Consider the following 10576-nt stretch of genomic DNA (forward strand, 5'->3'; position numbering starts at 1 on the left):
CATCTATAAACGGGGCGATAAACAGTAGAGGATTAGTAGCGCCCACAAAGCGCAAAGCACAGCGTTGTCCAGCGGTAAACGGGCCACTTTTATATTTACACTCGATGAGCCCGGATGCCCCGAGGTACGATTCCTACTTGGTTAACATTCCACTCACTCCCACCTGCTGGGTTCCCCCTTTCCCCAGCCATGCGGACAAGACCTTGAACTCCCCAATGTCTTGCACCAGCCAGTAGGGAAGGGACGGGAGGCTAGCCGCCGGCTTCAATTTTGAAGAAAACGCGCCCAACGCGAGCGCACCCGCGCCCTGCAAGGAGATGGAGCCGCGAATGCGCTGCGTGGTGGCGAAGCACGCCCCGGCCCCGCTTGTGAGTGGTGGCCCGGGCGTCCTCTTCCCCGGCCGGGCGGACACCCCGGACTGCAGCCGTGCGTGCGCCACGCGGTGTGGCGCAGCCAGCACCCCGCCCTGGGTTGCCGCCCCTGCGTGACAGGTGCCGTGAGAAGAGCAGCAGAGGCGGCCGCGAGGAGCGCCGAGGGATATGACTGAAGCCAACTTTCCAGAAGCCGCGCACGCAAGGCACAAGCTCCGCACGCAAGGGGGAGGTGACTGCAGAGGAAACTTTTCAACCCCAGAAAGTTCGCTGGCGCAGCGGTTTGCCCCCACCCCTCCACCCTGGGTCTCTTACTCCCGGAATCCTCCGAGCGTCCTCTCCTCCCCGTTCGCCCTAGCTCGGCTGCGGGCCGGACGCCAACGGCCTCCGGACGCAGCAGGGTAACAGGGCAGCGGCGCCACCTGGGGTGCTTTCTCCGCGGGAAACCTCGGGGCAAGCAGCACTGGGGCGGAGTGCAGTCTTTTAGGGCATCTTGCCGCACGCGGTCCAAGAACGTTAGGCGCCAAAGGGCCTCAACCGAGGGGCCCATTTGCTTGGGAGAACATTAAAAGGGGGGGGGGGTGGTGGTGGTGGTGGAAGGAATAACGTGGCAACCGGCCACCTCAGACAAGCTTTCCTCATTTCCAAACGAACAGGTTTCCTTTCTCGGGATGGAGCACCCAAGGATTCAGAGCGATTCTCTCTCTGAGAACAAAGCTCCAGTCATTGCAAGGGAAGGGAGGTCGAGCCAACTAAACTTTCGGGCTGTGGGGCGCGCTCCCACGGTAAGCGCATCTGAACGAGCAGTTTCTGCTCCCTGAGGCCTCGACTGGGGGATGACCGGGATTAAGAGCGGCTTTTGGGCAAACGAAAAATTCACACCAACGCTTCTGGTGAAGCCGCCACTTTCTGCTCAAAGCCCCTCGGAGAGAACGCCGCGCGGCCCCGTCGCGTGACCACCGGTGCGCACAGACCGAGCGCCGATCGGTGCGGCTGGGAAGGTCCTGGCGCCCCCGCCCCACCCCCCGCAAGCTCCGCCCCTGCCAGGTCCAGCTTCCTCCTCCCCTTGCCCAGTCCTTAAAACTCAGAGAAGTGGGATGGCGCGTTGGGACTCTGGAGTGACTGTGTGCATACGGGCCACATCTTTGCGACGCTAGCTGCTAGAGTCGCTCGGGGGCTGTGGGCTCGGAATTGACTCCACGCATCGACCTCTCAGTCCCAATCCCAATGCAGTGAGAAAACCCTGGGGCTCCAAGTTCAGCGGGGATTGGCAAAGGAGGAACCTTTTTCTGACGACGCCAAGGGACCCCGGAGTGGGTGCTTAAAGCATCTAAAGTGGGCAGCAGGTGTCTAGGGCGCCTCCGAGTTCCGAGAGACGTTCGGGCTGACTTCCTGTCCTCTGTAAAGGCCCCAACCCCTTCTCTGAGCCGGCTGTCCCGCGCCGCTGGAAACCTCGCCTTCCCGCAGGTGAGTCGTTCCGCAGATGCACCTTCCCGCGTTCTCCTCTGATGAGTCATCGCAGGTCCGGGGTGGGGCGGGGCGCAGGGGCCGTGAAGATAGGCACTTTAGAGGGAACCGAGAGCCACCGCCTCGATGCCCGGTGTTGTCTGTCCCCGAATTGCAAAAACCGTTACGCGGCTACGGGAGGGGGGACTGAGTCACAGTCAGAACACGCCCCCTTCCCTTCTCCTTTGGAGAGTGGGTTGGGGATGCGAAGGGACGGCTTCAGCCACTTTCCCAGAGATCCTGCCTTGACCTGACCTTTGCACGACCTCCTCTCCACCCAAAGGCTGACGGTAGACCAGAGGCTGGGCTAGGACTCTGGGACGCACACACCTTTCTCTGCAAACCCGAATGTCATACCTTCGCCCTTCTGTCCCTAGCATGGCCACCAGCCTCAGTCCAGACGATCCCCGGCCGGCTAGCCCGCTGTCCACACAGCAGACCACGCTCTTGCTATTCCTCTCCGTGCTGGTCGCCGTGCACGTGGGCCAGTGGCTGTTGAAGCAGCGGCGGCGGCAGGCCGCGTCCGCGCCGCCAGGGCCCTTCCCGTGGCCGCTGATCGGAAACGCCGCGGCTGTGGGCCCGGCGCCTCACCTTTCGTTCGCGCGCCTGGCCCAGCGCTACGGCGACGTCTTCCAGATCCGACTTGGCAACTGCCCTGTGGTGGTACTGAACGGGGAGCGCGCCATCCACCAGGCCCTGGTGCAGCAGGGAGCGGCCTTCGCCGACCGGCCGCCCTTCGCCTCCTTCCGCGTGGTGTCGGACGGCCGCAGCCTGGCCTTTGGCAGGTACTCGGAGAACTGGAAGGCGCGGCGGCGCGCGGCCAACAGCACGGTGCGCGCCTTCTCCACGCGCCAGCCGCGCAGCCGCCGCGTCCTCGAGGGCCACGTGCTGGGCGAGGCGCGCGAGCTGGTGGCGCTGCTGGTTCGCGGCAGCGCGGGCGGCACCTTCGTCGACCCGAGGCCGCTGACCGTGGTGGCCGTGGCCAACGTCATGAGCGCCGTGTGCTTCGGCTGCCGCTACAGCCACGACGACGCCGAGTTCCGCGGGCTGCTCAGCCACAACGAGGATTTCGGGCGCACAGTCGGTGCGGGCAGCTTGGTGGACGTGCTACCCTGGCTGCAGCGCTTCCCCAACCCAGTGCGCACCGCCTTCCGCCAATTCCAGCAGCTCAACCGCGACTTCAGCAACTTCGTCCTCGATAAGTTCGTGAGGCACCGGGAAAGCCTTCGGCCAGGGGCCGCGCCCCGCGATATGATGGACGCTTTTATCCTCTTGGCAGGAAAGGAGGAGACCAACGGCTCGGGCAACGGCGGCGTGCGGCTGGACCTGGAGTATGTGCCGTCCACTGTCACCGACATCTTCGGCGCCAGCCAGGACACGCTCTCCACCGCGCTGCAATGGCTGCTGGTCCTCTTCACCAGGTACAGCCCCCAGTAGGCTTGGGTCAAGCCTGCCTTTTCTCCTCTGTTTATGGGCGAATGAGACCCGAACAAGCTATGGTCGCAACCAGAGCGCAGGGTTCAGTGTTTCGCACTAGGTCTTCACCCCTCAAAACTTAAATCGCACCCCAGAAGTGAAGGCAGGGAGCGCACAGTGGGGGACCGAGACATGCGCGCGCGCACACACCCCACCCAGGAGCGTCTGGACCTCCCCTCATCTCAAATTTTGTCTTTATTCCCCACCACCGCTGCTTCCGAATGGGGACAGATTTGCGAGAAACCCCTTTAGAAAAATACGATTTACAAAGTGGCGGCAGATCCGCTCTGCACTCTCCCTCCCTGACGCAGGAAAAGCGAAATTGGAACGGTTCAGAAAGAAAGTGTAATGCAGTGAATATGTTAAATAAACACAGTAGCATAACCAGCTCAGCGAGTCATCCGCACTGCGCCAGGCAAATCTCAAGGAGCGCGCCGCCGGGTAGGGCTTTCGTTTCCGAGGAAAGGCACCGCTCGGAGGCTCGCAGCCTGGCCCCGCTGACGGTTAGCGGGCACGGAAGCTTTAGGGTGGCGGCCAGAAACCAGCGGGCCGCGCTGGGTTTATAAAACCGCAGCACTTGGAGTAGGAGCCATGTCGGAGTAGAATCTGAGAAGTACTTTCACCCAGTGCAGAGCGGTGTCTAGAAAGGCAAATAGGAGAGCCAGAAGGAGCCTGCAGACCTTACTGTCTCTGCTCTGAGCTTGGCTAACAGGGCCCCAGTGCCTACCTTGATGAAGGAGGTCGACCTCTGCCACGCTCTGTGCACACACGAATTAAACAGGACCCTGGAATAGGGATGCCAGATTTAGCAAATAAATTTTGCTTGGAATGTACTTACACTGAAAGATGAGTCGTTTATCTGAAATTCAAGTTTTATCAAGTGTCCAATGTTTTATCTAGCAATTCTACTCAAGGGGCGAGACGCCGCACTCCAGGCCAATCTTGATTGCGGCTTGAGGGCCCTTTCTCCACCCACAAGGAAGCGCTTGTTGTATGCTGTAAAATGGATTCCGACTCATAACGACCCTTTATGACAGAGTAGAACGCCCCATAGGTTTTCCTAGGCTGTAATCTTTAGGGAATCAGATCTCCAGGCTTATGGGTTCACCACTGATTTTTCGGGGAGCAGCCCAGCGTTAACCGTTGCGCCACCAGGGCTACTTAAGGGAGCGGTGGGGACCCCTAAAGCTGTTGTCCTGGAAGCATTTGGAAGGCAGAGACGTTTCTTTTCACAGCATTTGTTTCTTTAGATACCGTGTAGTTACTTTCACAAATTAAAATTTTTTGTGTACTTAAAATCGCTTTTTAGTATTAAGGTCATAGAAAAATGTACGGAAGGGAAGAGGGGAGAGAAGTCGGAAAACATGTACTACTATTGGGCAGCAAAAAGAAAACAATTTAGATGCCGCTTTCAGTTCAGTAGAGCTGAGAAAAATTCTCTCTTCTTTTTAGGGAAAGACCTTATGACCCACTCCCACTGCCGTTGAGTCGATTCCAACTCCTAGTGACGGTATAAGACAGAGTATAACTGCCCAATAGTTTCCAAGGAGCACCTGGTGGATTCGAACTGCTGACCTCTTGGTTAGCAGCCGTAGCACTTAACCACTACACCACCAGGGTTTCTGATCTTATAACAGAGGTCAGCAAATTACACCACTTTGTATGTGTTGTAGTGAAATATAGCCTTGCCTGTTTGTTTTTGTGTTGTCTATGGCTGTTTTCAGGCTATAGGACAAGGCAGAGTTAGGTAGTTGCTACAGAGGGGCCCACAAAGCCTAAAATACTTGTTGTCTGGCCCTTTATGAAAAACGTTTGCAGACCCTGCCATGTGACGTTAAAGAAGCAATTTTTAAAAACTGCCCTTAACTCAACCACAGACATGCTTCAATTTTTTTTTCAGAGTTTCAATAATTAGGTACTTTTTAAAAATTTTTCTGATACTTTCATTTAATGTAGTGGACCATTCCCCATGATTTAACATGTATTTTAGTAATTTTTGATAATGTTTGCCATAGTAATATATAGTTATAATCACTTATTAAGCTTTAATGTTGGTCATTGATCCAGATTGCATTAAAAAAATTAGCTATTGTTTGGTTACATATTTTTGTACGTGTTAAATCATTTCCCGAAAGTACAATTTCAGATATGAGTTACTGGGCCAAAAAAGGAGAGGGTGGGTTGTCCTTATGGCTCTTGCTTTGTAATGGGATTTTGTTTTCCAGAAGGGTTTTAGCAGTTTCTGTTGGCAACCATGAATAAGTATTGCAGTTTGTACCATGATCTCACCAACACTGGAAATTTGTTTAAAAAAAAAAAAATTCTGGTACTTACAGCAAAACATTTGCCAGTTCAACAATTTCTGCGTATAAAATTTAGTGACATTGATTACATTCTTCACGTTCTGCAACCATTGTTGCTTTCCTTTTGGGAATTTGCTTTTAAATTTAGAAAATATGCAGCCATTATCTATCAAGATAACAATTATCTTTGTATAAAGGTGAGAACTGTCTGTCTGCTGGAAATGTTTGTTCATTCACTGGCTCAGATAAAGAAAAGTGAAATATGAAAGAAGAATTAATTTTTCTCACTTGTTTACTCCCTCTATTAAAACCAAACAGGTATCCTGAAGTCCAGGCTCGAGTACAGGCAGAACTGGATCAAGTTGTGGGTAGAGATCGTCTACCCTGTATGGACGACCAGCCCAACCTGCCCTACATCATGGCCTTTCTTTATGAAGCCATGCGCTTCTCCAGCTTCGTGCCGGTCACCATTCCTCACGCCACCACCACCGATGCCTCTGTCCTGGGCTACCATATCCCCAAGGACACGGTGGTTTTTGTTAACCAGTGGTCAGTGAATCATGATCCAGGGAAGTGGGCTAACCCTGAGGACTTCAATCCAGCCAGATTCTTGGACAAGGATGGCTTCATCAACAAGAACCTGGCCAGCAGCGTGATGATTTTTTCAGTGGGCAAACGGCGGTGCATCGGGGAAGAACTCTCCAAGATGCAGCTATTTCTCTTCTTCTCCATCTTGGCTCACCAATGCAATTTCAGGGCCAACCCTGACGAGCCCTGGAAAATGGATTTCACTTATGGCCTGACCATTAAACCCAAGTCATTTAAAATCAACGTCACTCTCAGGGAGTCTATGGAGCTCCTTGATCATGCTGTCCAAAAGTTACAAGCCCAGGAAGATTGCCAGTGAGAAGCCAGAGGCCAGCTAAAATCTTAGAAGTTCGCAGGTCTGGGGGTATGGGAGTAAAATGCAATTTGTCTTAGCTTCTCTGTGCTTTTAGCCTGTAACGCGTGCATAAACCCGCAGACTGTAGATGGGGTGTGCTCCACACCTGCCTGGGGTGATTCTTCCTGAGCACTGGGCTGTGCAGGAGCTCCCGGAAGATTTTTTGAGTCAAAGAATTAAAGGACTCAAGGAATGCTTCTATAAGTATATATATATCTGTGCTATATTTTTTTGAGAGAGAATTCTTTAGAGTCACACACACACGCACAAACCCTAATGAAGAGGTATTTTATTAACCAAACCTTCTTGAGTGGGATCCAAGATGTATCTTCCGTGAACCGAAATCTGCACCATAGAAAACTGCATTACGCAAGGTATCAGAACATATTGTTGAATATGCAAAGGCAAGTCACTTCAGTGTAAGATGTGTGACTGAGGGCGCGATAAGGAAAATGGTAAAGATCAGAGATTTCCTTTCTCACTTTTTCAATAAAATAGCTATGATAGGCTGTAGTATTCATGGATGGAGTTATCTTTTTGCCTACTGGTGGGCTTCTGTACTTTTTAGGACAAGTCATAAAGTTGCTCAAAAAGAAATTCATGGCTGATACAGAGACGATAGTGGGTTTCAGGAAACCCTGGTGGCGTAGTGGTTAAGTGCTATCGCTGCTAACCAAGAGGTCGGTAGTTCAAATCCGCCAGATGCTCCTCGGAAACTCTATTGGGCAGTTCTACTCTGTCTCTGTAGGGTCGCTATGAGTCAGAATCAGCTCGACAGCAGTGGGTTTTTTGGTTTAGTGGGTTTCAGTCATTTATCGTGAATTTTAAAGTGTAGGTTGTGAACTGTAAAATTTCAAGCTGAAGCCATCTCTCTCTTGGTTGCCAAAGTGATAGTATTCCAAATATGAGAAAAATAATTTGTCTGCCTAGCAAAGCTTTAAATTATGTGATTGTAATACACTGATTTCAATTAGTCTCATAGGTATAAATAAAAAACATTTCGCCAAATAATTTTCAATATGCATATATATTGCATAAGTATTCATGAACAATATGTTAATATTAGGAAAAGGTTGAATCATGTATGTCTTTCATGTAAATCAAAAAGTACAACATATTCAACAAATTTGGGCTCAAATATGTTAAATGAGCTTGATTAAGTCAAATATGTATATATATATAATAATCATTATGATTTACTTTTTTTTACATCACGGAAACCCAACTGAAGAAAAGTCTCTCTTCTCAACCAAAACTTGGATGAGAACAGGTAAACCTCAAAGTGGGGTCTGTAAGATGTGTTCCTTATCATTTCACAGTATTGTTTTAGTATAACCCCAAAACCCCAGTTTTAATGTAGCATCTATTATAATATAGCATCATAATATAGCATCTCTTTTTGAAATACCACAAATTGATCTAATTCATATGTTAAAATTCCAAACTCCTAGCATGTTTATATTTTAACTGAATTTTAAAGCCATCTGATTATTGAGTGTTGAAGTTGGTGGAAAGCTGGTCATTAGCTGTGGAAGGCCGAGAAATTGGATCTGTTTCTGCCTGATCCTAGTGGAGACCCCAAGGAGCTGTCTGGGTGTTCTCTTTATTAGGTAACAAGAAGGAAGAAATGCTGTCATAACTGACCTAGAAGCCAGAATTTTTTTTTTTTTTTTAGAAGCCAAACAAAGAAAGGTCCATTTTGTTTCTTTTCTCTTTTAAACTGATTTTTAAAAAATCATAATTAATGTCTGTTTTTTGGGAAGTCGGAAGGTAGTCCGGGGAGGCTCTTTTGTTTGTGTTACAGCGTAGCTGCCAGATCCAGTTGTGATATTTAGAACGGCCAACCTAGTGAGCAGTCACTTTGGTGGCTGTGAAAACATAAAGTGTGAACGAAATGTGTCTATTCAGCTTATGTAAATAACCAAAAACTTTTTAAAAAAGTGATGGAAGAATGCAAAGTGAACTTTGAAGTTTTAGTATTCATTGCTTGTGAACTTCAAAAGAAAGGTCTACAATGTCCTAAAAGCTTATCGCTTGTTACGTTTTTATTAAGTGTTTTAGAATCTTTTAGTCAAAATACAAAGGGTGTATTGTATGTGTGTGGGGGAGCGGGGAGGTGAAAATAGAAAAGAGAGAATGAAAAGGAGGGAAGATAATTAAACATTTCCTCATTCATTGCAAGTTAATTAATTTGAAGCACAAAATTTAAAGTATAAACATTAAGAAAAAGATGTTTAGTGTGCCAGTGTTAAATCACAAATAGACTTAAAAAAAAATTGTTCTTAATGACAGCATGGGTCCCTGGGTGGCACAGATGGTTTACACTCAGCCAGTAATCAAAACATTGGCCCTTTGAACCCACCCAACAGCACGGAGGAAGAAAAGTCTTGGCGATCTGTGTCCATAAAGCTTACAGCCAAGAAAACCCTATGGAGCAGTTCTACTCTGTAACACACAGGGTCACCGTGAGTTGGAATCGACTCGATGGTACAAAACAACAATAACATAGAAGATCTATTTTGTAATTTGGAGTTTTTTATTAATAAGAATCATATAATTTTTTATTATTAAAACTTTTATAGCTGTTTATCTCTTGAATATGAAAAAGGATGTCAGTATTTTTAAAAGGTATTTAGGTGAACTATAGAAATCACGCTAACCCAGTATTTTTTCATTTTTTGGTCATTGGTTATGCCAAAATGTTATATATATTCCAACAGGATGAGACAGTGAATTGGGGCCGCCCTAGCCTATTGACTCTGATTTAGAGATGTGTGGCCGCAACAGTAATCACGTACCAATCTGGATAGTTCATTAAGTCAGCCAGGCCCAGGTATGTCATAACCTGCTTCTATGCACGTGGGCTTAGTCATCACCTGGTGTTTGTGGTGACGGGAAAGCTTTTTTTGCTTATGTAGAAGAAAGTAAAGGACTTGTTAGGAGGTTACCTGGTTTATTTAATCTGTGTATAGCCTAATTAAAGGAAGAAAACCAAAAAACAAACAAACAAACGAACAAACCTGAGTTTGGGGGCTATAGTAATCGAATCACTGGCTTCATCAGAACGCCTCATTTTACTTCTGCCAGAGATGGAACGTAGTTGCTCACCACCACGAAAGTCAGAACATCTGCTCCAGGTTATTGCCGTAGTTAAAGTGCATTTGTTTATGAAATGCCTGATGAAAGACATTAAAGCTTTGACTTTGTAAGAAAATTGCTTTTTTTCTAAAACAAAAGATGCCTCAGGTTTGTTTTGTGGGTTATCTAAAAGCTCTCATGTTCCAGAACTTAGCGTTTACCTGTGAAATGTTACTACAGCCTTAATATTTCCACCTTAGATCTATATTAGATCAAGCAGTTGCATAGCAGATAGATGGATTTGTATGATTTTAGCTATGACACAACTGTGTGAATAAAAAGGTACACTTTAGTAGCTCATTACTATAACTGAAGGATCACTTTTTATTTACCCTTTTCTTAATTTTGTACTTTACGCACATAGCAGCCGCGGTGCACGGTACACAGTTGTAACTGAAATGGATTTTGGGGACACAGCGTTAATACGTGGCTTTTACTATTAGATATTCTATCTTAGAAAATTCTATATTGTAATTACCTATAATGGGGCACCATTAACCAAAATAATAAAAATCACTTTCATAATCTTGTTATGAAGTTTTACTTTATGTTGTAGCGAATACAGCCTAACGTTCACTTCAACTACTGTTTACAAATGCTTGAATTCACATGCTGCATTTGAAACATTTCGTTTGGCCATTTTAGGTGTTAGGTGCTTGCTTTTGCTTTTTTTTTTCCCCCAACAGGCCTTCATCATCCAGTTGCCTACCAAATTCCTGATCTCTGTGTTTTTGAATTTATGAGAACAATCCCAGGGTTTCAATTTCAATAATAAGCAACCTAGCAAAATGGGAATTAATTTGCAATTCTGAAAGATTGACATTTTAAGACTTCACCTT

General features: G+C 47.8%; 1 protein-coding gene across 3 annotated transcripts; it reads left to right on the forward strand.

Moving 5' to 3' along the window:
• The first annotated feature begins 1405 nt into the window (after positions 1-1405).
• LOC100655003 (cytochrome P450 1B1) lies at positions 1406-9835 on the forward strand. Of its 3 annotated transcripts, none has more exons than XM_064277187.1 (3): positions 1406-1838; positions 2161-3298; positions 5975-9835. In XM_064277187.1, exons 2-3 carry the CDS (start codon positions 2226-2228, stop codon positions 6561-6563), a joined length of 1662 nt encoding a protein of 553 aa, XP_064133257.1. In that variant the 5' UTR covers positions 1406-1838; positions 2161-2225; the 3' UTR covers positions 6564-9835. The 3 variants fall into 3 exon arrangements, with proteins under 3 accessions (XP_064133257.1, XP_064133258.1, XP_064133256.1); XM_064277188.1 differs by having other exon boundaries at positions 1408-1838; positions 2255-3298; XM_064277186.1 differs by lacking the exon at positions 1406-1838 and having other exon boundaries at positions 1850-3298.
• The last annotated feature ends 741 nt before the right edge of the window (positions 9836-10576 follow it).

Source organism: Loxodonta africana, chromosome 26, assembly GCF_030014295.1.
Source record: "Loxodonta africana isolate mLoxAfr1 chromosome 26, mLoxAfr1.hap2, whole genome shotgun sequence".
Lineage (NCBI taxonomy): Eukaryota > Metazoa > Chordata > Mammalia > Proboscidea > Elephantidae > Loxodonta > Loxodonta africana.